This window comes from Agelaius phoeniceus, chromosome 24, assembly GCF_051311805.1.
Source record: "Agelaius phoeniceus isolate bAgePho1 chromosome 24, bAgePho1.hap1, whole genome shotgun sequence".
Taxonomy (NCBI): Eukaryota; Metazoa; Chordata; class Aves; order Passeriformes; family Icteridae; genus Agelaius; species Agelaius phoeniceus.
Genome location: NC_135288.1, coordinates 6,722,935 through 6,745,982, shown reverse-complemented (window position 1 = coordinate 6,745,982; position 23,048 = coordinate 6,722,935). Strand labels below are relative to the sequence as shown.

The 23,048-nt window shown below is 48.7% G+C and overlaps 1 protein-coding gene across 1 annotated transcript; it reads right to left on the bottom strand.

The window, feature by feature from the left end:
• Window positions 1-3,068: 3,068 nt before the first annotated feature.
• MXRA8 (matrix remodeling associated 8) lies at window positions 3,069-22,154 on the bottom strand. Its single transcript, XM_054647866.2, has 10 exons — window positions 21,888-22,154; window positions 15,864-15,884; window positions 14,346-14,657; window positions 13,214-13,315; window positions 10,796-11,242; window positions 7,218-7,376; window positions 5,990-6,020; window positions 5,389-5,465; window positions 4,438-4,515; window positions 3,069-3,512 (listed from the first exon to the last, which is right to left on the bottom strand). The coding sequence occupies exons 1-10, from the start codon at window positions 21,934-21,936 to the stop codon at window positions 3,487-3,489; spliced, it is 1,302 nt and encodes a 433-aa protein (XP_054503841.2). The 5' UTR covers window positions 21,937-22,154; the 3' UTR covers window positions 3,069-3,486.
• Window positions 22,155-23,048: the final 894 nt, after the last annotated feature.

Sequence of the window (23,048 nt, the reverse complement as noted above, 5' to 3'; positions counted from 1 at the left end):
AAATTAAAAAAAAACCGTAAGAAGAGAAAAATTAAAAATAAAAAAATTAAATTTAAAAAAATTAATTAAAAAAAAAGAAAAAGAAAATGAAAACTGTAAAGTGCTGTAAAATACCGTAAAAATTCCATAAAGCGTAGTGCCGTAAAGCGGGACTGACGTAAAAATGCCGTAAAAGTGGGACTGTCGTAAAAGGTGCCGTAAAGCACGACTGTCGTAAAAGGTGCCGTAAAGCGCGACTGCCGCAAACTGTCGTAAAAGGTGCCGTAAAGCGCGACTGTCGTAAAAGGTGCCGTAAAGCGCGACTGTAGTAAAAGGTGCCGTAAAGCGCGGATGTCGTAAAAGGTGCCGTAAAGCGCGGATGTCGTAAAAGGTGCCGTAAAGCAACACTGTCGTAAAAGGTGCAGTAAAGCGCGACTGTCGTAAAAGGTGCCGTAAAGCAACACTGTCGTAAAAGGTGCCGTAAAGCGCGGATGTCGTAAAAGGTGCCGTAAAGCAACACTGTCGTAAAAGGTGCCGTAAAGCGCGACTGTCGTAAAAGGTGCCGTAAAGCAACACTGTCGTAAAAGGTGCCGTAAAGCGCGACTGTCGTAAAAGCTGCCGTAAAGCGCGGCTGTCGTAAAAGGTGCCGTAAAGCGCGACTGTCGTAAAAGGTGCCGTAAAGCGCGACTGTCGTAAAAGGTGCCGTAAAGCAACACTGTCGTAAAAGGTGCCGTAAAGCGCGACTGCCGCAAACTGTCGTAAAAGGTGCCGTAAAGCGCGACTGTCGTAAAAGGTGCCGTAAAGCGCGACTGTCGTAAAAGGTGCCGTAAAGCGCGACTGTCGTAAAAGCTGCCGTAAAGCGCGGCTGTCGTAAAAGGTGCCGTAAAGCGCGACTGTCGTAAAAGGTGCCGTAAAGCAACACTGTCGTAAAAGGTGCCGTAAAGCAACACTGTCGTAAAAGGTGCCGTAAAGCGCGACTGCCGCAAACTGTCGTAAAAGGTGCCGTAAAGCGCGACTGTCGTAAAAGGTGCCGTAAAGCGCGACTGTCGTAAAAGGTGCCGTAAAGCGCGACTGCCGCAGACTGTCGTAAGAGGTGCCGTAAAGCACGACTGTCGTAAAACTGCCGTAAAGAACGACTGTCGCAAAACTGCCGTTCAGCCGTTTTTCCCAGAAATTTTGGACACAGGTGTTTTAAGCACTTTTTAATAGTATTTCCCGCCGGGCCATGACTGCCGCAGCGCTGGCCCCAGCTTGCAGGGCGCTGCTTTGAGCTGTGTTTGCCGCACGGGGGGTGCCCGCAGCAGTCGCCCCGCCCCTCCTGCGGGCCCGCCCCTTGCCGCCGCGTGTCTCCAACGGGACCCGCCCCTCACCTCCCCGTCGGACCCCGCAGTCCTGTCTGCCCCTGCCGCCCCGCCCCCTGCTCTCGCGGTCCCGACACCCGCCCCCCCCCCGGCGCCTCCCGCCAGCCCCGCCTTTGCCATCCCGTTGGTCCCTGCCGTCCCCGGTACCGCGGGCGCCGTCCCTCAGCTCCGCTTTTACGGGCCCGCCCACCAGCGTTACCGCGGCCCCGCCCCCTCCGATTCCGCCGCTTCCCCCCCGTTATCCGCGAGTGCGGCCGCTCCTGCCGCCCCCCCAGGTCCCCCTCGCCCCCTTTACCGACACAGCGGGGCCGGTGCTGGCCCAAGTCCCGCCGCTGCTGCCGCGGCTTTGCAGTTCCCTGCCGCTCCCGGCTCTGCAGTGCCGTGCGCGCCTGGCGCGGCCGCGCGGCGTCCGCAGCGCCCCCTGTGCGCGTTGCCGCGGGAAGCTCTGCCCCCCCCCCCCCCCGCACCGTTCAAGAGCGCGCCGCACGCCCCGAGCTGCCCACGGGTCCCGCCGCAGCTCAGACGCCCACGCTGGCCCCGCCCCTGCCGGCGTTTGGGCGCGATCCCCCGGTCCCGGCACGGCACCGCTTGCGCTGGCACCGGGGCGCCCCAGCCACCCCGTGCCGGCGCCGCGCCGCTCCAGCGCAGCGTCCCCTCAGCGCCGCCCCTGCCCGCCGGGCCAGCGGGGACCCCGGCTCCCAGCGGCTGCACGCCGCAGTCCAGCCGCCGACAAACCCCCCCCCAGCAGAATCCCGCCGCCTCCACGCTGCTCCTCCCGCCGCCCCGGGATCATCTCCCGCCTCCCGCCGCCCCGGCATCATCTCCCGCTGACGAGGCTGCCCCGCCGCCGCCCGTGGTCGCCTTCCCGCTCCTGCCGCCGCCGCTCCATGGCGGGCCGAGCCGCGCCTTCCCCCCCGCGGCCCCCCGCCTCCACGCTGCTCCTCCCGCCGCCCCGGGATCATCTCCCGCCTCCCGCCGCCCCGGCATCATCTCCCGCTGACGAGGCTGCCCCGCCGCCGCCCGTGGTCGCATTCTCGCTCCTGCCGCCGCCGCTCCATGGCGGGCCGAGCCGCGCCTTCCCCCCCGCGGCCCCCCGCTTCACAGCTGCCCGCCTCCTGCGACCGCGGCCGTCCCGGCGTTCCCCTCCACGCCCGCGGCCGCAGCCCCGGCTCCCGTTGCCGCAGCCCCGGCTCCCGTTGCCGCAGCTCCGCCACCGGCACCCCCCACGCTCCGGCAGCCCCCCGCACCAGCGATATCACTCCGCGCCGCCTCATCCAACCACAGCGCTGCTTCCGGGATCAGCCGCACCCATGCGCAGTTCTATCTCCACGGCCCCGCCGCCACCCCCCACTGCTCTGGCCGCAGCTGACCGGGACAGCCCGGTCCCGGTTCCGAGCCGCTGCGTGCCGCTGTCCGGCCACAGCCGGCATCCCTGTGCCGGGGCACGCCGCTTCCGCCGCCACCGGGTCGATACACGGCACCAGAGCGGGCGAGCACTGCAGCGCCTTGCATGTATCCTTCCGCGTCTCCCCCTCTGCCGGATCTCTCTCGCCGCATCACCGAGAGATCCCGCCACAGGGTGGCACTCTGCACCAGCCACACCTGGTGTGCCTCCGCGTTTTCGCCCTCCGCAACCCTAGCACCGAGTGGGACTGCTTTGTGTCACGATTCGTCCGCACAGCCGCATCCCCGCACACAAACCGTGCGACGAGGAGGGGGAGGCTGGAATATGACAGCTGCTTTAATAAATACAGGACAGACAGATAAATTCCATTCAAGCACAGAATCCTGTGGAAATGCTATAGGATTTGTGTCATTGAAACATCAAAGCAAAACCTCTGCTGATTCAGCTCATAAAAATCATTGATGCATAAAATCCAACAATAATTGTCAAGAAAGAAAAGGGGAAGGAGGGAGGATTGGGAGAACAGAGGAAGAAGAAAAGGCAACCCCATAAATGCACACAAGACAGTTTAACTCTTTCATGAAGCATTTGCACCCTTGTGTGGGGGAAAAAAAAAAAAAGTGGATGTGGAAAAAATTCTGTGGGAACTGGAGGGAGATGGAAATAAGAAAAACCATCTCTTTTCCATGTTATCTATCTTGGATGGAAGCTTCTGGACCAGCCAGCAGCTTGGGAGTGTCTTCATTTACAATATTCCTTCCTGAAATCTGAAAGCAAATGGAAAAGGGGGTCAGCACCTCGAGAGAGATTTCAAACAATTCAAAGAAGCACAAAAATACGGATTTATTTCTAGGCTGAGCATTTGCAGTCACCCACATCCCTGATATCAAAAAGCTCCCCCAGCGAGAGAGACTGGGGGTAAATTATTGCCCAGACCCACCCTGCAGGAGAAAATTCCATCAGGGAGATCTCCTGGGCTCTCCATCCCCTGCTTGGTGTCCTTTCAGCCCCTTTTATTAAATCCTCATTCCCCTGGAGTGAGTAATGGAATCCCAGAGCTGATCTCAGGAGCTGTCCTACAAACACAGGGCACAGCCCTGGGGATTAATCCTGGAGCAGCAGGAGGAGATCCAGCCCCAGGCAGGGAGAGACCTTTGCTTTTCTTGGATGAAGTAACTGAGATTACCCAGAAATTAATTCCACTCCAAACACTCTCCCTCTGCACTGTGTTTTCTGCCCAAACACCAAGCCAGGACATTTTTGGGCTCCCTCTGAGGTCACAGCAGAGCAGGCGCTGCTCCAGCCCTGCCAAGCTTTCTTTTTCCAATCAAGAAAAATTCCAATTTGTGCCATGCCCAAAGCTTTTAAAAGCCAAATCACTGCTTGCATCTCGTGGAAATCAAGAAAAATTCCAATTTGTGCCATGCCCAAAGCTTTTAAAAACCAAATCACTGCTTGCATCTCGTGGAAATCAAGAAAAATTCCAATTTGTGCCATGCCCAAAGCTTTTAAAAGGCAAATCACTGCTTGCATCTTGTGGCCCCATGATGAAAGGATGGGAATGCAGCTGGCTTCTCATTCCTGCTTTTGCCATGAGGTTTCTCATTCCTTTTTGGCTGTGGCTTGGTCACTCACTGACGGACTGTTCCCATCGGAACAGCCACCAATTAAAGGGAAGAAAGTGATGATTACCTTTGTCTAAATCAATGTTCTTTGCTGGGAAGCTTCTGGCTTGCTCAGCCTTCTCCTTCAGGATGTTGTTTTTGTAATCTGTGCAAGGGGAGGAGCAGAATTCACGCAGGATATTAAAAGAAAACAAGAATTTGATGAGCAAGACAGAGGTGATCAGCCCTTCCTTGCTGTGCTCCAGGCCTGGCACCTCTGATTTCTAGGAATTATTTGTGGAGTTACTCAGCAGGAAAACAGCTCTGAGTTCATTTTAGCCCCTGGCATTAACCAGTTGTGCAAACTTCAGCTCCCTGCTCCTCACTGATCCTTCCAGCTCTGGATTATCTCCTCAAAGCTCACCTGGAGATGACTGATTATTAATTATCTAGATTATTAAATATCTAGATTTTTGCAACCCACCCTCTGCAATTCCTTTCTTTACTTCCAAATTTTTTTGTTTGCTGGGGCCTTTACAGCAATTCTTGTCAGCTTTTTCTTTTAAAGGTTGTGCCTTTATTGGGGATGCAAATAAAAAAAATAAAGGGATAAATACTTGTCGCTATATATATATATATATATATATAATTTATTTAGAATTTTTCCCTTTATATTTATAATATTTATAATGTCCTGGTTTATCCAGCTGGGGTGAACTTGGCATCATGGCAAGGCTTCAGGAAGCTCAGGGTGGAGCAGCAGTTTTTGAAATGGATCCACTCCAAATCCCAGCCAGAACCAAGCCCTGCTCAATTATTGGCACAATAAACTCCAGGCTGCACCTTCAAACCCCAGCAAGGAGCAGCATCCACCTTCAGGAATGCTGGAAATCCCCAAAATCCATCCTATAAATCCTCAAATAAAGTCCATACCCACTTCCAGAGGGTAAAGAATGGATTCACTTCCAAATACCCAAATGCCATTAGAAATTTCAGATTTCCAGGGATTGGGACCTGGTTTGGTGCCAGGGATACCTACCCAGCCTGATGTCTTCACTTTTGTGTGGGGTCAGATCTGTTGTGTCCACTGTAAATTCTTTAAGGTTCACGTCCTTCCTGAAAAGGGAATAATGGTGGAAAATGGTATTGTCACATCTTTTAATATCTGGCTCCTTTCACGCTTTTTCCCCTTAGCTTTCCTAATTCTTTAGAGGATTTATTTAATTTTTAAATTTTTCCCCACTTGTTTGTCCTGATTTTGTTTGATATTAGAACAATGGGCAGCCAATCCTGCAATTTCTTTTTTTTTTTTCCACTTTAATCCCATGAAATAAAGTCTGGAGGAGCCCAGCTCCATGATCTTGGCCCCATTTCACAGCAGATCTGTGCATTATTCCTTCCCCACCAGCTCCCAAGGACATCTCACAGAAACTTCACCCCTCAATTGGCTCCCAAAGAGTAACAAGAGGAAATTCAATTGCCAAATCAGCCCCACAAACCATTTTCTCCTTCCACTTCCTCCTCCTAACCAGATTTCCAGCTGGTTTAGGCTCTTAGCTGAGGAGGAAATTTAAATTTCACTTGAAGGCATTCTAAACCTAATTAATAATATTAATAATATTAAAATTGATTATACTTACTCTCCGTATTTCTTCACATTGTATTCATAACCTGACCGGGAGGAAAAAGCAGAATGAGCAGTCACAGCCAGTCCAGACCCATTCCTGGGGTTGTTTTTTTTTGTGTGGCACCCAAAGCCAGTTCTGAGGGTGCCACCCAGAGATCCCAGTGTCCCTTGATGGGATCCCAGAGCCAGCAGGGACATGGACACCTGAGCTCCCAGGGGTGAATCCCACCTGGGAAGGGCTTTTCTTCTCCTCTGTGGAGTAACTCTGCAAATCATGAGTGGGGTTCATCCAAAACCTGCACTTGGTGACCTTGGAAGTCTTTTCCAACCCCAAAAAATTCCACAAAATCAAGGCCTGGTATTTTAAAACCACATCAGCCCTGCAAATCCTGGACTCCTGAGCTCCCAAGAGATAAATCCCACCTGGGAAGGGCTTTTCTTCTCTTCTGTGGAACAAATCTGGAGTGGGGTTCAGCCAAAGCCTGGATGTGATGATCTTGGAGGTCTTTTCCAACCCCAACAACTCCACAAGATCAAGGCCTGGATATTTTTACACCACACCAGCCCTGAAAATCCTCCCACTGGGCAAGGACCTGGGCACCTGAGCTCCCAAAGGACAAATCCCACCTGGGAAGGGCTTTTCTTCTCTTCTACAGAGCAAATCATGGGTGGGCTGCAGCCAAAGCCTGCACCTGATGACCCTGGAGGTCTTTTCCAACCCCAACAATTCCACAAATCCAAAGCCTGGATGCTTTTACACCACACCAGCCCTGCAAATCCTGGACACCTGAGCTCCCAGGGATGAATCCCACCTGGGAAGGGCTTTTCTTCTCTTCTGTGGAGTAACTCTGCAAATCATGAGTGGGGTTCATCCAAAACCTGCACTTGGTGACCTTGGAAGTCTTTTCCAACCCCAACAATTCCACAAAATCAAAACCTGGACATTTTTGCACCACACCAACCTTGCAAATCCTGGACACCTGAGCTCCCCAAGGATAAATCCCACTTGTGAAGGGGTTTTTTTCTCCCTTTTACAGAACAAATCATGAGTGGGATTCAGCCAAAGCCTGCACCTGATGACCCTGGAGATCCTTTCCAACCCCAGCAACTCCGCAAAATCAAAACCTGGGCATTTTTACACCAGACCAGCCCTGCAAGTCCTCCCCCTGGGCAGGTTCCTGGTTTCCCAGGAGGGGTTCCTGCTCCTTGCAGGAATCTTTCCAGGATTTCCCTGGACTCACCTCTGTGCCGGCGCCTGCGGGTGACGAGCACCACGATGATGAGGAGGACGAGGAAGAGCAGCAGAGTGGCCAGGATGTAGCCCAGCTGCTGGAAAAAGTGCATCCTGCTCTCAGGGATGATGACATTGATGACATTGTGGCCCCTGACCACGTTTGGATCTGAGGGAAGGAGAACAGGGGGTGTTCACTGGGAGTGAGGTCACAGGGAGGAATTCTGGATTGCAAGAATTAATCAGTGCCTAAATTATGATTTATCATCATTCCCAGTGCCTAAATTGTGATTTATCATCATTCCCAGGGTCTAACAGGATCCCTGGCCATCAGAATGTTCTGGCAGAGGGGAATTCCAAAGCAAAGCCAGCCCCAAACCTTCCAGAGGGTCCCACAATGCCAGGTGGGAATGCTCAGGGAGGAATTCTGAATTTTAAGAATTAATCAGGGCTTAAATTATGATTTATCATAATTCCCAGGGTCTAACAGGATCCCTGGCCATCAGAGTGTTCTTGCAGAGGGGAATTCCAGAGCAAAGCCAGCCCCAAACCTTCCAGAGGGTCCCACGATGCTCAGGGAGGAATTCCAAATTACAAGAATTAATCAGTGCCTAAATTATGATTTATCATCATTCCCAGTGCCTAAATTATGATTTATCATCATTCCCAGGGTCTAACAGGATCCCTTCCCTGGGATCAGTGATCCTTGGCCATCAGAGTGTCCTTGCAGAGAGAATTCCAGAGCAAAGCCAGCCCCAAACCTTCCAGAGGGTCCCACAATGCTCAGGGAGGAATTCCAAATTACAAGAATTAATCAGTGCCTAAATTATGATTTATCACAATTCCCAGAGTTTAAAATGATCCCTGGCCATTGCAGTGTTCTTGCAGGGGGGGAATTTCAGCCCCAAACCTTCCAGAGGGTCCCACAATGCTCCTCTGGGTCCCTTTCAACACAAACTCCAAACTGCTCTGGCTCCAGCCAGCAGCCCCTCCTTGCCAAGGGTTATAATTTATGGAGTGGGAAGAGTTTCCAGAGCCAAAAAAAAATGAGCTTCCTTTGAAATGAAATCAAATCAATAAAATAAATAAACCCCCCTAAAAAAGCAGAGGAAAGCCAAGATTCCATTCCTTTTGAGGATGCAGCAGGATTCCTGTCCCACAGCACAGGAAAGGGGAGCTCAAAACTTTTATGTGGAACATTTTACATTTTTTATTTCTTTTTGTAGGTCTCAAATAAATAGGTCAATGTTTTACACATGTAAAGAGGAAGTGGCTCCTCTGCTTGCAACAGTCAAGAGGAATGGACAAAGCCAGCCCAGGCATGGATGGAATCCCAGAGGGCTCTAAGGGGAGAGGGATTTTTCCTTCAAAACTGAGCAGAAGAGATTCCCCCTACAGGGAATTTTCACAGAGCACCAGGCAAGATCAGGATGGAGCCCTTGGGAGATCCCTCTGCGAATTCCCCAGAGGGAACAAGGGCAAAAGTGGGGGAAATAAAACCTCAAAAATACCTCAAAAGCCACAGCACCCTTCAGCAGACGTGTCCTGACACTTCTGGCACTGGGACTGCCTCCAGTTTTTTGGGCAGTTTCCAGCAGTTTAAAAACACCAACCCAGCGAAAATCAAATTAAATCAAGCAAGAGTGGGTGGAAATAAACACTCTGAAACCAGAGCTGATGGTTTGCTAATGCCAACAGCACTCCTAGAAAATCAAAAAGCAACGTGAAAATCAAAAATCAACAGAGCAATGTGCTCTTTTTACTGGGATTTCCAGTTCTCCCTGGACACAGAGCTGGAAAAAACACGGGATTTCCACCCTGCCAAGCTAAAAAATATCAATTCAAACCAAGGAAGCCACTTGCAAAGCTGCAAACAGCACATGTGACAGCTCTGCCCTGTCCCACCCCTGGCTCCTTGCTGCCATAATGAGATGGTGCCACAGCAAACACAGGAATTTCTATTCCTGGATTTTTGCTTTCCCACAGAACTTGGGTTTAAACTTTAGGCAACACTGAGGAGATCACTGCAAAAAACAAAGAGTGGAAACTGAGATTTGATAACTTTGTGCAATGGGATGTTTCCCATTTGATAACTGGGGAGCAGCATTTAGGCTGGGGTGATGAAGGTTTATTCTGCAACCAAGATCTGATCTCTCAGCACATCTCACATCCACCCACCCCAAATTCACATTTTAACCACTGAAAAATAAATCCTAAACATCCACCCACCCCAAATCCACTCCCAGGACATTTTAACCACTGAAAAATAAATCCTAATGATGAGGGGGGAAACCTTAAGTTTAAGAAGTGCTTTAACATCATCTTCCCAAAGTGTCAAAGACCAAATTATTCTGCTGGAAAAGGTGGAGAGCTCTCCACAAACCTGGCAAAGGTTTGCCAATATTTTAGCACTAATTATGAGACAGAACAGCTTCTCCTGCCACCTGCTGCAGAGCAAACCCTGAGTAAAAATGCACTTTTAGTAAATATCCTGCACATTTCCAGTGCTGAGCCTGAAAGCAGCACCGAGCCCCTGCCTCTGCTCCAAACAGGAGGAACTGGACACCAACTTTAGCCCCAGGGGAAAAGTTTAGGTCTCTGTGACTTGAGAAAGCCAATTTCTTACAGGAGAATAAACCCATTTAAAAATGTATGAAGAGAATCAAAATTCTGTATTAAACAGGCAATAAATATTAAAACACAAGTAATACTTTGAAGTGTCGATAAAGAACTATACCCAAAAGACTTTATATTAAACTTGGGATTTTTGTTTTCTTTTTCTGCCTGAACGAAGTGTGATGGTTTTGAGTTTGGACAGGCTGACAGATGATAGCTGAGTGCAGTGGAAAATATGAAAATTGGTTTATGGCACGCAGACACACAAAAAAAAAAAAAAAAAAAAAAAGAAAAGCTGAAGGGTGGAGGAAAGAAAATTCCTGGTGGTTGATTCTGCATGGTCTGGCACCTTGCACAGCCCAAACATCCGTGCAAAGGGGAGAGAAACTCTGCTGGGAAGAGTTGGGACAGCAAAGGCAGGGCTGCATCAACCCCCTGCCCACACCTCCCTGAAAGCATGGAGGAAAGAGAGCCAATAAAAAGGGGAAAAATACAAAAAAAAAAAGTTCACCACCCTGCTGTCCATCTCTACAAGAACATCACTCACTTGCGGCAAGGACAGTGATGTTCACCACCCTCAGTGCCCATCCCTACAGGAACACTCACCTGCGGCAGGGACCATGATGTTCACCACCTTTAGTGCCCATCCCTACAGGAACACCACTCACCTGCAGCAGGGACCGTGATGTTCACCACCCTGCTGTCAATCTCTACAGGGACACAACTCACCTGCAGCAAGGACAGTGATGTTTACCACCTTTAGTGCCCATCTCTACAATGACACCACTCACCTGCGGCAGGGACCGTGATGTTCACCACCCTCAGTGCCCATCCCTAGGGACACTCACCTGCGGCAGGGACCGTGATGTTCACCACCTTTAGTGCCCATCCCCACAGGAACACCACTCACCTGCGGCAGGGACCGTGATGTTCCCCACCCTCAGTGCCCATCCCTACAGGAACACCACTCACCTGCGGCAGGGACCGTGATGTTCACCACCCTGCTGTCCCTCTGCGGCTCGGTGACAGCCAGGTGGTAGATCCTGCGCTCGTGCAGCCCGCAGTAGTGGTGGTGCAGGTGGCACGAGTAGGTGCCCTCGTCAGCGCTCTCCAGGCGCGAGATGCGCAGCGAGAAGTCCCCGAGGCCGAAGGCTCCGCGGCTCACGTTCATCTTCTGCCTCAGGAACTGGGGCCCGTAGGAGCGGCGCTCCCCGGACGCGTACAGATCCACCAGGCGGTCGGCGCGGTCCTGGGGCACCCCCGGGGGCTGCCGGTCCCAGTGCACCACCTGCTGCTCCTCCTCGCTGTGCCGCTCCGTCCAGATGTGCTGGCGGTTGACGCAGGGCAGCGTCACCGTGCTGCCCTCCGGGGCCACCAGCACCGGCTTCTCGCCGTCCCAGTACTCGCTGGGCTCCTCGTCTGTGGGGGAACACAGCCTTGGAATGGGTTTGCTCCTCTTGCTCCACTGGTTTTGCCCCACTTCTCCTTTTCCCCCCCCCCCCCCACAAAATCTACTTAAGTTTCCTTCCTGTGATGCTTTGTGAAGGCTGACCTAGACAGGTTTAAAAAAGAACGGACTAGACAGATTTAAAAAATAAAGCAGGGGTTTATGAAAAGGATCTTCTCCATGGAGCCACCTTGGGGAGCACAAGAGCCTGGCCTCCTCACCTGGTGAGGAACACAACCTTAAAATGGGTTTGCTCCACTACAGAGAAAAAGGAGGAAAAATCTGGGAGATGGGGAGAGGAAAACACACTTCAACCTGAGCAGCAGCTCCTTGGAAATATTTGGAGGGATGCCTTGTGAAGGCTGGGCTACAACAGACTAGACAGAGTTACAGAATAAAGCAGGGATTTATGAAAAGGATCTCCTCCATGGAGCCACCCTGGGCAGCATAAGAGCCCAGCCAGGGCTGCACCCAAAATGAACCAAAATGGTCACAAAATGAACCCAAGATGATCCAAAATGGTCCCAAAATGCACGACCACTCACGGGGTCTCTCACTTTTACAAGTTCTGCTCCATTTGCATATTGCAGTTCACTGTCCAATTCCAGCTTTAGCCCCTGCAGTCCCATCCTTGTTTTTCTCTCTCCAGCCCACGGTGTTTGTGCTCCTGGGCTGAGATTTGGATCATTTGTCCTTGGTGCCCAGCTGGAGCAGGAATTGTTTTGTCTCCCTGCTCTGTGCAGAGCTCACCATCCCATAATGTGAACCCAGACCCACACACTAAAGCAGCACAGAATGTGAAAAACAGAAAATCTAAACCTGAGGCATCACCCAGGTTTCCTTTCCTTGGCCAAAATCAGCAATATTTTAGGCCAATTTGCTGCCGCACGCGTGGACGGAGTTGATACAAAATTCCCACTCAACACCAAGTGTCAAGGACAGCCAGAGACACCTGAGATTGCTCCCAGAGCCTGGAATGCTGAATTCCAAGTGTGAAGGACTCCCAGAAATTGCTCTCTTGGAACCCTAAAGCTCCCCAAGATTGGAATCCTGTAGCACACCCCCTCCCAAACTCTTCAACGTGCCACATGGCACAGCCTGAACATGCACTAGCATGAACAACCCTGGCTGTTTCACATTTATTTCACCAGTTAGTAAAAAAAACCCACCTATATCCTCTAACACCCTTGGCCATTTCATGAAGCAAGGCCACTTTCTCCTCCTTCTAACTCAGAGTTAATCTCCTGCTTCAGAGAGCAGGAAGCAAATTCCCTCCACAGGCTAAGAATGGAACGAGGATCTTCATCCCAATCCTCTGAGCAGGAAATGCTTTCCTACCCACAAAGGCCCTAATTACTGGAGGAGCTGAAGCAGCACTGCTCTGATCTTGGCTCTTAAAAAAGGAATAACAGAGGAAGCAGAGCACAGAGGAGCGGCTTGGGGCTCTCAGGGTGTTTTTATTGCACTGTGAGAGCAGCAGAGGAGATGCACTCCCACCCCAGCAGCTCCACTGGTGTTGCCCAGAGGTTTAAATGGATTTTTCAAGGGTGCCTGTGTGGATGGGTGGGACTCCCTGCAGCTGCCAACAGCTGGATGTTAGAGCTGGGCTTAAGGTGGGGTGGGTTTTAAGTAGAGGCTGGATAGGATAAGCTCATCAGCAAGAGAACAGGCTGGTCCTTGTGGCTGAGATGAGGGTGGGGATTGTCACCAGGAGGGAATTGTCACCAGGGCTGTGCTGCTGCTGCAGCAGGGACAGTTTGGTAAGGAGCAAACACTGAGCTGAGCAGGCACTGTCTGGCCAAGGAAAATGAGAGTTTTGTAAATAAAACCTCTGAAACTCAGGGAAGCAGGCAGCAAACAGCACAGGGAGCTCCAGGTTTTCCTGCTGCTGCTTCCCAAGCCTCCTGTGGCCCCTGTAGCACCAGAGGTGTCCCCACACCCACCTCCCTTGGCGATGATCAGCTGGATTTTCACAGTCTCGTACAAGTGGCAGTAGTGGTGGTGAAGGTTACAGGAATATGTGCCTGCATCACTGTCTGACACACCTGTAGAGCAGGGAAAAGAGGGGAATTCAGTGGTTTATACTGAGACAATGGTGATTTGTGCCATTTGCAGAGAGAGGAATTCAGTGGTTTATACTGAGACAACAATTATTTGTGTCGTTTGCAGTTTCCCAAATCCTTGATGTAAACAACTTCATTCTAAGCCATCCTTATCACCTGGGCGGGTTAGGCAGAGACAAATCACCTCACCCAATATAATGATTTGGTCATTGTTGCAGTGAACCACCCATTCCCACCAAAACCCATCGAGGGTGGGAAAAAACCTCCACACCTTTGATCACCAGTGAGAAATTCCCCTCTGCAAAGGCATCCTCAGGCATGAGGATCCTGCCCCGGTTGTAGGAGCTGTAGGCACTGGAGATCATCAAGTCCAACCCATGCCCTAACACCCCAGCTAAACCATAAATCCATTTATCAAAAACATGCTGTGAACCACTAATTTCCACCAAAACCAGTGCACTGAGATTGCTCCCAAACCCTGAGTCCCAAGTGTCTTCCCCCACCTCCCTGGGCAGTTCCAAACCCTAAAATTCCTCCTGAGAATTTGACTTATTAACCTGGTACTCACAGAATTCACAGAATGACCAGGTTGGAAGAGACCTTTGAGATCATCAAGCCCAACCCGCGGCCTAACACCCCAACTAAACCATAAATCTATTGATTAAAAAACATCCTGTGAGCCACCCATTCCCACCAAAACCAGTGCACTGAGATTGCTCCCAGACTCTGAATTCCAAGTGTCAAGGACAGCCAGGCACACCTCAAATTGCTCCCAGACCACCTCCCTGGGCAGCCCCTTCCAAACTCAAAAATTCCTCCTGAGAATTCGACTTATTAACCTGGTACTCACAGAATCCACAGAATGACCAGGTTGGAAGAGACCTTTGAGATCATCAAGCCCAACCCGCGGCCTAACACCCCAACTAAACCATAAATCTATTGATCAAAAAACATCCTGTGAGCCACCCATTCCCACCAAAACCCATCGAGGGTGGGAAAAAAACCTCCACACCTTTGATCACCAGCGAGAAATTCCCATCTGCAAAGGCATTCTCGGGCATGAGGATCCTGCCCTTGTTGTAGGAGCTGTAGACACGCTGGTCCCCAGCCGAGTACATGTCACAGAGCCTCTCCATCCTGCTGTCCCCAGAGTAGGAGCTGAGCAGGTCCCAGTGCACCACGCGCTGCCGGTCGTTCAGGCGGTCCTGGGTCCACACTATGCGGTGGCTCTTGCAGGGCAGCACGGCCTGGGAGCCCAGGGCTGCACTGATGTTCAGCACAGACACCACCACGCTGCTGGATGGGTTGGAGGCATCAGCTGGGACTGCAAAAACCAGCAAAAGAAAGAGTTGTAGGGTTGTGGAGTTAATGGGGCGGGAAGGAGCTGCTGAAATCCCTGCGTGTTTAATTCTGGTTTCAAGACCAGCATGGAGCAATGTCATGGAAAATCCTGAGCTGGGAGGGACCCAGGAATCACTGATCCAACCTTATCCCTGCACAGAAACCCCAACAATCCCACTCTGTGCATCCCTAAGAGTGCCATCCTGGGGCTCTTGGAGCTCTTGGACCATTCCCAGGTCCACATCATGCGGTGGCTCTTGCAGGGCAGCACGGCCTGGGGGCCCAGGGCTGCCCTGATGTTCAGCACAGACTGGGACTGCAAAAACCAGCAAAACAAAGAGTGGAGTTAATGGGGTGTGAAGGAGGGGCTGGAGTCTCTGTGCATTTATGGGGCACTGTTATGGAGAATCCTGAGCTGGAAGGGACTCAGGAATCATTGATCCAATCTTATCCCTGCACAGAAACCCCAGCAATCCCACTCTGTGCACCCCTGAGAGGGATCCAAATGCTCCTGGAGCTCCTGGGGCTGGTGGAGCTCTTGGGGCCTGGCTCTTGGACCATTCCCAGGGGAACCTGCTCAGCACAGACACCACCAGGCTGGTGGGGTTGGAGGCATCAGCTGGGACTGGAAAAACCAGGAGCAAACAGCAAAAAAAAGAGTTGTAGGTTATGGAGTTAATGGGGTGGGAAGGGGGTGCTGCAATCTCTGTGTGTTTTTCATTCTGGTTTCAAGACCAGCACGGGGCAATGCCATGGAGAATCCTGAGCTGGGAGGGACCCAGGAATCTCTGATCCAACCTTATCCCTGCACAGACACCCCAACAACCCCGCCCTGTGCACCCCTGAGAGGGATCCAAATGCTCCTGGAGCTCTTGGGGCTGGGGCCATTCCCTGGGGAGCCTGGTCAATGCCCCCCTAAGGAGGAAGAACCTTTTCCTAATAAATAAAACTTAAAACCACAGATTTCATTCATGTCTGTTACCAGGATTGAGCACTCAAGCTGTCCTACCCACCCTTCCTAATGCTGAGCCCCAGTTTAATGCAGGTTTAGGGACACCAGTGCATGGGGTGGATAATTCTTGGAAGTTAGGAATGAAAGCCCCTGTTAGGAATGAAAGCCATGGAATCAGGGCCCTCTCTCTCCTCTCATAATCACAAAGCCTGGCAGATTTCCAGAGGTGTCACTCACCTGAATATGAGCCCACAGAACCTGTGAAAGCAGAAAATAAAGAGTGTCACTGGCAACAAAAGGATAAAAAAAGCTACAAACACACTCCAAGTCAGCAGCATCTGTTATTTCTCCATCTATTCCCCCTTTCCCTGTTAATGCTGGTGTTTATATCTGGGTGTTTATATCCATTTCCCACTCGTGGTCTGCACAGTGAATTCTGTGCCACAGTTAATTCTGTGATGCTCTGGGTGCAGCAGCTCCCTCCAACCCCCACGACTCAGATCCACACAGGAGGAACCTTGCCAGAGATGAACCAATTCCTCTGATTCTGCATTTCTCTGCCCCAGTCCCTCCTGCTCCTTGTGTGGGAGGGGTCCAGAAGGTCTCCTGGCATCAGGCTTTGGATTCCCAACACAGATTCCCCAACACAACCCCACCATTCATCTCTCCACCCAGCCAAACCCACCAAAATCACAGGAGGTTTTGTCCTGCTAATGTCAGAGGCACAAAGTCCTCCAAAGACTGTATTTTTTTAATTTTTTTTTTTTTTTTTAGCCCTGGAATTTATGAATTTCAAATTCAACTCCAGACTGCGGGTATTTGCACAGCCCCAAGTGCTGAGAATTAATTTGGTTTCCTCCTCTTTTTCTATCACAAAGCACTGGGCAGCAGAGAACCAAAAATGAGCAGCTCTCTCTGTTGAGCTGCCAGCTCAAAGGCACTTCAAATAGGAGGGGTTTTCCTTAAAATAGGAGGAAAAGTGCCTTTCCCTTAAAAAGGCACTTCAAATAGGAGGGTTTTTTTCCTTACATTTAAAATCTCAGCATCACAAAGAGAAAAATCAAACCTTGGACAAGGTCTGTGCTCTCTGTCTGTAAGAGACACCATAATTCCATCATTTGATTGTTTCTCATGATAGGCTGCAAAATGTGTCAGCTGGAAGCCAGGACTTAGATTTGGCTTAGAAAAACAAAAGAATTATTAAAAAATCTCTTCCACAGTACCAAATCAGCCAGGAAAAAATCGGTGTCCCTGTGTCCAGGCAGTGTCCGGGTGTGGTTTGCCCCGGGGCCAGGGGACAATGTCGTGACATAAGCGGCGATTTGGAGCTGGGGAATGGTGCCTGAGGCTGCTTCCAGAGCCCTGCACAAGAACAAATTGATTTGGTGGGACAGAAACATCCTCTGCTGGCCCAGGCAGAGGAATGAAGGCATTTACTGCTCCCCTCTGCTAATGGGAAAAACACGGAGCAGCATCGAATTTACCACAATATTCAGGAATGCAGCTCTGGAAATCCAAGGAGTGACAAAAACTCTGAGCTCACAGCAGCACCTGCTTCTGCACCTTCCTGGAGCCCTGCACCTCCCACCTGCAAGGGCAAGGACTTTTCCTTTTTCCCTTTTTCTTTCCTTTCCTTGAAATTTCCTCTTTCCCCTTTCCCCTTCCCAGGTGGAGCTGCTGGAGCCTGGGCAGCATTTCCAAACACAATTCTCTGTGAAAAAGGGGCTTGGTTGAGATAGAGCAGCTTTTAGACAAGAAAAGTTGATGGTTTCTGGGTTCTTTTCCTCTCCCACTCCTAAAACTTCAGCCAGGAACAGGGCAGGAATGCTGTTGCTTCCTCAAAAAAGTCATTCCATTTTAAAAGGGGTTTTATGGCTTTTAAAAGGGATTTTATGGCTTTTAAAAGGGATTTGAAGCAGAGATGAAAGACAGCCCAGTAAAGGTGACAGCTCCAGCACTAAGGGCAGGGATTTCTGAGCAGAGAGAAAGGTGACAGCTCATGGATGCAGCACTGGGGGCACTGGAAGGAGGGATTTTGGTGAGTCAAAACCAAAACCAAAGAGCCTTCCTGCACCTGGTGACAGCTCTGACCTCCTGTCCTCACAGACCTCCAGGGCCTGGAGCTTCTGAACCTCAGCTGCCAACACAGATCTCAGCTGTGGCTTGCGTTTTAAGAATTTCAAGTTCCCTGGGATGGAGAATCACTTTGTCTCCCCTGGGTGATGTAACCACAAAAAAAAAAAAAAAAAAAAAAAAAAAAAAAAAAAAATTAAAAAACCCCACAAAAAACCCCACAAAAAACCCAACAAAAGCCAATTCTGTGCTGTCCCCCGTGCTGAGTCAGCAGGATCCCAGAGATACTCTGTGGTCCCACAGTAAAAAATAGGGAAAGCAGCCCGGAAAACGATTTCTTAATCCCTTGTAAAAGGCAGAGCCAGCTCTTACTTCTTGAATCCCATCCATTTTTCATGTGAAGAATTAAGCCACAAAAATAACCCCAAAAAATCCCCCAAAAAGCCCGAAAAAGCTGTGGGCAAACTAGAAGCAAAAGGCAGGGGCTGTGAAAGATGTGTGACATGCTCAGGGCTCTGGCAGTGTCCCTGGAGCAGGGCAAGGACAGAAATTTGTCCCTTGAGCCCTGTCTGGACAATGCTGGGCTGAACTCCCTGCTGGGACCCAGGAGCTGCTGAGCTCCTCTTTCACACTGGGGGATGCAAAACAACCAGAGCCCAACAGGACCAGCTCTTCCCCAAATCTGTGTGTGCCAAATTCCTCATTTTTCCCACAAATCCCTCTGTATGCAGGGGGTTTAATGGGCTCTGCGGGCTCATTGCACAACCATGGCAAAAGCAGCAGCCAGTGCCACCACGCTGTCCCCAGACCCTCTGGGGGTGGCAGTGGCTCCATCCTGACCCTCTGGGGGGCTGGCAGGCCCTGATGGCTTTTTTGGGTGACAGAAATGAGCCCAGGCTTTTAAAACTCACTGAGCAGTGACCGGGAGAAACGTCTGGGCTCATCTGGAGGTGAGCAAACAGCTGATCCCAAACTGCTCCCAGTCCAGCCTGCAAGACCTTTCAGTCTGAATTTCCCTTCAAAACTGAATTTCCCTTCAAAACTGAATTTCCCTTCAAAGCCGGGCTTTGAACTGGGATTTTCCTCTAAATCTCTGTGTTTGTTTATTTTTGTTAAAGGCTTCCTGGGACAGCTTTCCCAGCAGCTGACTCTCCCACTTTCCCAAAAGGATTCCAGAGCCCTTGAACACCCAGCCAGCCCCAACAAATCCTGCCCTCCCTGCAGGTAGGAACATGCAGAGAGCAGGAATGTGCTGCCTCTGCGGGAAGGAGAATCCTCGTGTCTGTGTGTGAAAAACGCAGGTATTTTGGGATTGGCTTTTGGCAAATATGAAAGTGAATGTTATATGTGTTGTGTTAGAAAGCAACGCTGTATCGATTCTCTTGAGCAGTGTGTTAAATAGAGTTTTAGGTTATAAAAAATGTTACAATAGAAACTGTGCTATGTAGGATACTTTTTCTAAAGAAAGGACTCACAGGGAGATAGCGGCCACAGGACACCTGAAACTTTCAGAGAAAAAGAATTTACTGCCCCACTATCAGAAGAAACAAATTTCTTCCTGCCCGAAGGTGCTGTTAGGATTCAGAGGAAGAAGCTGACACTGACCAGAGAGAATCCTGTGTTTGAATGGAATTTATGCATCACTAATGAGGTGTTTGAATATGCAACAGGCTGTTGCTTTTAAGGGTTAACCCTTTGTTAACGTGGGTCCTTTTTCAGGCTCGTGCTGCCCAGAAAAGGTACCCGGACTGTCTGTAACTCTTTGTTTCTATTGTCTCATGTTGTGCTAATTCAATTTGTCCAAATTATTATTACTCTAATTGTATTACTATTTTAATAACCATTTTATTACTATTAAACTTTGAAAATTTTAAAAACAGGTGATTGGCGTTTTTCACAAGTGCAAGGAGCCACTCCCCATCTGGGGCACAGACAGGATCCCTCAGAGATCTGCCCCAGCTTTTCTGGGATTTTTGCAGAGTTTTAGAAAGCCTCCCCTGCCCTGTGAGCTTCCCCTTGGCTGCAGGCCCACGGGATGGTTTTGTTGAGCCATTCCAAGCACGGAGCTGAGCCATTAACACTTGAGGGAGTGGCTGCTGTGCAGGAGGGGTCACAGATTTTCCCCTCTCCATCCTCGTTAATTTTAAAAAATATATTATTTTTTTAATTATTTTTCTATATTTATATATTATATTTTTATATATTATATATATATAATTGAGTGATATATAGATTTTTATATTATATATTTATATATAATATATATTATATATATTTTATACATATTATATACATAATTAAGTGATATCTATATTTTCTATTATGTATTTATATATTTATCTATAATATAGATAATATATTTTTATATATGTATTATATATAATTGATATATATTTATGTATTTATATATATAAATATATATAAATATATATTTATATATTGTATTTATTTTTATATATATTTTATATATATAATTGAGTTATATATTTTATGTTTTATATTTATATATTTATCTATAATATAGATAATATATATTTTTATATATATCTATATGATTGAGATAGATATATATATACATATCACTCAATAACGAGGATGGGGAGGGGGAAATCTGTGCTGTGAGGAAATCTCTGTGCTCTGTTTTATATATATATACATATACATATATACATATATATATATATATATATATATATATATATATATATATATATATATATATATATATATATATATATATATATATATATATATATATATATATATATATATATATATATATATATATATATATATATATATATATATATATATATATATATAACCTGATTTGGGTGGGCTCAAAGCTCAGGGTGCACCCAGACCAATCCAAAATGCACCTGAAGCTGTGTCAGGGACCATCCCTGCTCAGGTGGCACCTCTGGCTCTGCAGGAGCCCAACCTGCTCTTCCTGCCCTGGCTGCTCTGCCAAACCTCGCTGGGACTCACTGGACTGGTTTGAGCTTCTGGAGCACACAGCTGTGGGCTCTCCTCATCCTCATCCTCCTCATCCTCCTCCTCTCTAACCCACCCCACAGCTCAGATTTCTGAGCCCCTTTAACCCTTCTGTCCCTGTGACCGATCCCATCCCTTGCCAGCTCCTCAGCCTTGCCTTGGGGCATTGCAAAAATGCTGTGGTGACATGGAAAGTGGATTAATGAGGGACCAAAGGGAGAGCTCCTCACCTGATTCCTCACCTGATTCCACAGGAGTGGTTCCTGTGCAGGAGGGGTCACAGATTTCCCCTCTCCCCATCCTCATTATTGAGTTATAAACCTGATTTGGGCGGGCTCAAAGCTCAGAGTGCACCCAGATCAATCCAAAATGCACCTGAAGCTGTGTCAGAGCCCATCCCTGCTCAGGTGGCACCTCTGGCTTCTCCTCCTCCTCCTCATCCTCCTCTCTAACCCCCCCCACAGCCCAGATTTCTGAGCCCCTTTAACCCTTCTGTCCCTGTGACCGATCCCATCCCTTGCCAGCTCCTCAGCCTTGCCTTGGGGCATTGCAAAAATGGAAAGAGGATTAATGAGGGACCAAAGGGAGAGCTCCTCACCTGATTCCACCTCAGTGCTGAGGAGCTGAGGGGCTCAGGTGTCAGCCACAGCCTTTTAAAAGGGCTGGGAAGACCAGGGGGTCACCAGTCCCCAAAAAACTTCTCATTTCCTACTCCTTTCTTGCACATTGCTACCCAAAAGTGAACTCTGTGTGTGTCTTTATGCTGACAAGAGAAAAAGAAACCCAAAAAACACAAATCCTTTTTTTTTTCCTTGCTCTGAACCCTCTCACAGCCCCCCAAGCTGTTTCTGCTTCTTCAAACTTAAAAAAAAATAACCTTAAATCCTGTAAATCTGACTCTGAAAGCTTTGCTGTACTCACAGCCAAGCTTATTGGCTTTGAATTTGCTGATAGGAAAAAAAAGAATTGCACAAACATGCTGAACAGAGCTCCAACAACCTCAAACATTTTTCCATTCTCTCCCCAAAAAAAGCAGAGAGGAAACCTCCGACTCCCTCCCCTCCCCAGATGAAAACAGAGCACATTTAGGAATCTGAACAAAGATGACACTTCGAAATCTTGTAAACCTGCACAAACCCTGTTGTGCAGCTGAAATAAAAACAAATAACAGCACAGCAGCAGCTCAGAGCTTACTTTGCTGAAGCAGGATCTGCCACAGGAGGAGTTTCACAAGTTGCTCCATTTCTCTCTTCTGCTCCTCGGAGTTTTTGCCTCTCTCGAAAAACAAGTTCAACACTTTCCTTTAACTCTCTTTTCTGTGACTGGAAAACACGGTGACCTCATCAATTTACATCCCCAGAGCTGGGAGCAGCTCAGATTGTGCAGTTTTCCTCCACCTCCTCCCCTTCCCCAGCACTTTCTGCAGATCCCTCTGCTCCTTCCCTTCCCTCTGGCACCTTCTGAGCCCTCCCTCACTCTGACATCAAACTCGGTCCCACAAAACAAATCTTTTCTCCCTCCCCCTAGGGATGGAACCAATTTTCCTGGTGCTTTACTTGATCCAGCTGTTGCTGCCTTTGTCTGACACTCCTCCAGACTGGATTTATGCTGCTGCTGCCTTCAATGGGGTTTTGATCTCCTCATATGGTTTTACTTCCAGCTCCAGTCTCCAAAGACAGCCTGGAAAACAATATTTACCCTGTCCTGTGATTTGTAAGCAAGGGCTGGGTATTTACAGGAAAATTAAAGTCAAGAAATGGGGTATAAAATAGGAAATAAAGTAGCTGCTGCTAGGATATTAAAAGTAAAATTATATATTAAAGGAAAATTAAAATATGGTCATTTTTTTTCTGTTTTCTCACATTCTGTTGTCAGGTTGTTGTAGCTTATGGTTAACACCATTTAGTGGATTGGATTTGTTGGATTATACAATGCAATCAAATTAATCATCAAGTGAAGAAAGGGAATTAAAACTCACTGTCCTTAAATGTCTGTGGGACTCCATCAGAGAACTTAAAAACAAAAGTCAGGAGCCTTCCCATGGGATCCATGAGCATAAACTTAATTGCCACACTTGAATTTTTCCTGCTGACATTTTTCTGTCTCTCTACTCCACCAGAAAATAGATTCCCTCTACCCCAGAGGGGGAAGAGTTTCAGGAAAGAGGAGAATATTATAATTATAATTATAACAACCCCTTAAATAAACATTTAAATAATTACACGCTGCAACAAGGGAAACTTTGGGAGCATCCAGATCAGAACTTCAGCCAGTCCAGGATCCTGTCTGCAGCATCAGACAGAACCAGACACTTCCAAACAAATTCCAAGAAACTGAAGCTATTATTATTATTAG